This window comes from Cibotium barometz, chromosome 41 (assembly GCF_041138505.1).
Source record: "Cibotium barometz isolate CiBa-2024 chromosome 41, ASM4113850v1, whole genome shotgun sequence".
In the NCBI taxonomy this organism is placed as follows: Eukaryota; Viridiplantae; Streptophyta; class Polypodiopsida; order Cyatheales; family Cibotiaceae; genus Cibotium; species Cibotium barometz.
Window position 1 is genome coordinate 5,035,768 of NC_141086.1, and position 4,936 is coordinate 5,040,703.

The 4,936-nt window shown below is 42.3% G+C and overlaps 1 protein-coding gene across 1 annotated transcript; it reads left to right on the forward strand.

Annotated features, from left to right (window-relative positions):
• Positions 1–630: 630 nt before the first annotated feature.
• On the forward strand, positions 631–4,128 carry LOC147614623 (uncharacterized). The gene is made up of 2 exons (XM_086779903.1): positions 631–1,703; positions 1,818–4,128. Exon 2 carries the CDS (start codon positions 2,099–2,101, stop codon positions 2,834–2,836), a length of 738 nt encoding a protein of 245 aa, XP_086636029.1. The 5' UTR covers positions 631–1,703; positions 1,818–2,098; the 3' UTR covers positions 2,837–4,128.
• The last annotated feature ends 808 nt before the right edge of the window (positions 4,129–4,936 follow it).

Below are 4,936 nucleotides of genomic sequence, written 5' to 3' on the forward strand. Positions count from 1 at the left end.
TCCATGCTTGTATGCTTCTTTTTGATGCGTTTTTGCACTTGTTGAAATGCCTGTGCTACGGCAACTGCCTGTATCAAATTGTGTACACCAGACGGTACGTTTGGGTTCTCAGTTTTGCATGTAGTGTGCTTAGTTCTAGCCATCCATTGACTTACACGAGTGAATGAACGTAAAAATGTACTTTTAAAACTCACTTTTACAGGTTTATATAGTTTTTAAAAAAACTTATTAATAAATTTTTTTTCTAGAAATTAAAAAAAAGCTTTAACTTAAAAAAGGCTACAATTTTTTTATATGGAACCCATTTTCGACCCATACGCCTACGCGACCGAACCACTCACGCATCCCATGCATGGCACTTGATGCTCGCCATGCAATTGCTCGTTTTGCAGGATTGACATTTTTTACAACCCTTCGTAGTAATGACACCTATCGTTTTGGTTTCTGTCGGCGTCGACCTCCCAAACTGCGATAAAACCAAATAAACATCTCATGCAAGGCATTACTTTTTTCCTTACCACCTCCACCATGTCGCGTGTTTTTAAAGTATGCTGCCTTAGCTTGATAATGAGAGCGCTCTGATAGCCTCCAATTTTGACATCAAATAGGCTAAGAAGATGCAGCTTTTCTCAAATAAGAATGATGTTATCCCATGTTTATTTTGTATCCAAGCCTAGACATACACTTGTTGCCGTATGATTTGTATGCATGTCCAACTTTGTAAATGCTTGGCAATTTAGCGGGTCCGCATATCACAAGCCAAAGCATATAAACTCTCTCTTGTGTTGACAAGTCAAGCCATAGTCCTTGTACACATTTGAAGCCATAGCCTAAGGTCTAAAAGTATGTTATGTTTTTCAAATTTGAATAAAGAAAAGAGGAAAGAGGGAGGACGTGTGATCTTGGGAGGTGTGGGAAGTTGCAACCAACTTTTCCTTTATCAACCCATGCACGACTTCTTTTCAACTCTCTTGAATTTGGCACAAACTCTCTTTCTTGGTTCTTGCTTCTCTGTGTGCTAATTCTTTCTAGCTATGGAGGGAGAAGGTGAGGATGAAGAAGAGGATGATTTTATGCCTATCTTATGTGTGCCCTAATATAACCTAGGTTTAGGGTTTCTTTGTGTGTGTAAGGCTATGGTTTCTCAGAGAGAGAGAGAGAGAGTGTGTGTGCCATTCTTGAGTGTATCTTGAGTGTTTCTTGCAGCTTTCATGACTATGGGGCACCCCAATGCGTATATTTCGCATGCTTGAGGCGGGTTTGCTGTCTTTTTAGTGTGCTTGGAAGGATATTTCATTTGGTGCGTTCGCCGGGAGGGGCTAGCCATGGAATTTGCAAGAAGCAGCTTGGGTCTGGGTGCAGCAAAGGAGAGAGAGAATTTGAGGTTTTCTGGCCGCCAGTAGAAAAAGGAGGATTGGTAGTCTGGGAACGACCTCATGCCCCACACATACAAATTTGCAGAAAGAGATTGGAGGTCAACTGGTTGTTTTCGTGTTAAACAGAGAAAATCTGCAATAGATCACAACGCAGAGCCTGAGGTCCTATACAACAATAGCCGAGAGTAGCAAGGGAGTGAAATAGAAAAGAGAAAGAAGAGAGAGAGGAACAAGGGCAAGAAATAACAAGGGTTGGGGGCTGCGAGCTGGCCCGTGCGAGACAAACAGCAAGCATGCAAAGATCAGAGGAGATGATAATGCAACGAGGTGAGTAAGGTTTTGGTTCCAGAGGTTTGGAATTTCAAGCAAGTAATAGCCAAGGTCCTGGTCCAGTCAACATGCTGATCAATTCTGAAGAACGGGAAGTTTGGAATGGCTCAGGTTTTTTGGGGAACGATTCTCGCAGAAGAACATTCATGGGGGAACGATTCTCGCAGAAGAACATTCATGGGGGAATCTTCTCAAATGGGAGTGATGCAAAGTGTACAAAGAGTAAAATGACAAAATTGTGGAAACACTGTGCAAGGACACCACAATTTGATTTTTGGAAGCACAGACCAGGTAGGGTCTGGGTCCACCAATGCAACAAATGTGGAAGCTGAAGGAAACATAAGCCACTGCCCTGGGTCAATGTTCGCTGGGTTTCATGGCCTCTTCATGGCATGACAGATCAAGGCAACAGGAAGCTGAATGTTAGACATTTTCAAAATGGATCTGTTGAAGTTGGAAACAGCAGCTCCTCTGTTTTTTTATCCAACAATGAAAGTGCTTTAACAGAAACTTATTGCAGTGCAATATTACCAGGTTTTGAAGGGGAAACTCCCCAATTTCCAGTCAGTGGTTCAATGGGTAGTTTCATGAACAATCCTCACCCACATTTAGGTAATGGAAGCCAGAGCTGTTGTAAAAGGAAAAGCTCTATGGATGGTGTAATAGGGTCTGTGGGTTCATTAACTTTTAGAGCTTCATCTGGACAAAGGGAGACCGATTCTGCCAGGTTTTCTGGAGGAGCTGGGATGAGCAGGTGTGACACTTTAAATCCAATGTCTTTCGATTTTTTTTCTGCTTCTATGGTCCCTGTTTGGGATGAACCACAATATCCTAGGGACACTGATGTTCGGTGTCAATCATTGAGAACCAATCTGGTGCATTATTCACAAAGTGGAAGCTCCAACAGGTACCATGGCAGGCATGTTCTTGGGCCACAAGAACTTTGTCAGTCTCCCTCCATTATACAGAGTAGCAGAGTATCATTGGCTGCTTTGCCATATCAGACATGGATGTCTAGAAGGATGCCACCAAATGAGCATATGCCAGAATTTGCAGGAAACATTGATATTGGTCTGCCTGAGACCTCGTCATTTAGTCAAAGCAATGGCTCCTCTGCTGCTGTCACTTAGTGTGGAACCAATACTTTTATAGGGGAGACCACCAATCACCCAAGTTTTGTTGGAACATCTAGGGATTTCAACCCTGGTACTTATGTGGGGAATCATGCAAGGCATCATTCACGTGGAGCTTCAAATTGGATTGGAATTTCATCAGCTGACTGTAGGAGGGTGGAGAACACATTTGAACCCCCAGGCAGGGTAATATCTGGCATGACAAGTAGATCTGTCCCTTTGAGAGGGTCTGCTTCACAAGTCTCTCATCTGGCACCCAACTCGTACACGTATCCATGCCCAGTTGTCCCACGGTCATCTGCACATCCTCCAGCTGTACCATTGAGCAGGCATGATAATTTCCACTCTCAAGGAGGCGTACTGCTGTTTACTCCTCCATCATGTGCCACTACAAGCAATATGATTCTTGGGCCTCAACTAGCATTTGGAGATGCTTATCCATCATTTGTATCCATGCATGGACCAGCAATGGCACCTTTCTTTCTAAACAGTGGGCAGCGTGTTTTAAATCCTTACGCCGGAGATTTTTTCCGTAGCAAGGGTATGTTTCCAAGGGTGGTAGATTTCCATGCAGATTTTGAGTGAGGGAGAGCTATGAAATTATGATCTTTTGATGGGGATTATTTTGGTGTTTGAAGTTAGGAGTTATTATTATTTCCATAGGATGTTTGTGGGTTTTTTGTGGGGGATGTGTTGATGATTTTTCACCTCATTCTATGTTTGATTGAGAAAGGAGTAAGTGTGGGAGAGTAAGTGTGGGAGAGTAAGTGAGGAGTTTGAAGAGGTGTGATGAAGTTTGAGGAGTTTTTTTGAAGGAGTGATTTAGTATGTGAAAAGGGAGAAATTTCATCGACATTTTGTTCGCGGGAGCTCACAAGCTAAGTGTGGGAGGAATGATAGCCTCCAATTTTGACATCAAATAGGCTAAGAAGATGCAGCTTTTCTCAAATAAGAATGATGTTATCCCATGTTTATTTTGTATCCAAGCCTAGACATACACTTGTTGCCGTATGATTTGTATGCATGTCCAACTTTGTAAATGCTTGGTAATTTAGCGGGTCCGCATATCACAAGCCAAAGCATATAAACTCTCTCTTGTGTTGACAAGTCAAGCCATAGTCCTTGTACACATTTGAAGCCATAGCCTAAGGTCTAAAAGTATGTAATGTTTTTCAAATTTGAATAAAGAAAAGAGGAAAGAGGGAGGACGTGTGATCTTGGGAGGTGTGGGAAGTTGCAACCAACTTTTCCTTTATCAACCCATGCACGACTTCTTTCAAAACTCTCTTGAATTTGGCACAAACTCTCTTTCTTGGTTCTTGCTTCTCTGTGTGCTAATTCTTTCTAGCTATGGAGGGAGAAGGTGAGGATGAAGAAGAGGATGATTTTATGCCTATCTTATGTGTGCCCTAATATAACCTAGGTTTAGGGTTTCTTTGTGTGTGTAAGGCTATGGTTTCTCAGAGAGAGAGAGAGAGAGAGTGTGTGTGCCATTCTTGAGTGTATCTTGAGTGTTTCTTGTAGCTTTCATGACTATGGGGCACCCCAATGCGTATATTTTGCATGCTTGAGCCGGGTTTGCTGTCTTTTTAGTGTGCTTGGAAGGATATTTCACGCTCCATTCCTTGGGTGCTCCAAATTGCCATTGGACCATATTGGTCGAGAAAAAACTGTGCGTGGGTAAATATAATGTGCTGCAACAAAGATCATATCAGAATTTTACTATTTGGCAATTAATATCAGTAAATAGATAGAAAGGTAAATACCTAAGTTGGGTGATATGTGTTTCTCCCCATGCATCAACCATTTGCTGATGAGTAAATGTATGTATTGCAGTCTTTAAGTTTGTAATCTCCTCAGCAACAAGTGGAGCCTTTTCTAGCAATTGAATGATTTTGTCAAGTGACTCCCACAGCCTTGCCCGCTTGAGACCAAGCTCTGCATTATTCCCACGATAAGTGGTGCATTCACAAATGGCCTTCCATATCTCATATTTTGTGTGACTATTGCACCCCTCGTAATTTGAGAGAAGGTGTCTTGCTTTGGACCCACCCATGCATATTTTGTTTGGATTATCCTAACCCGGTCTTGACTTTT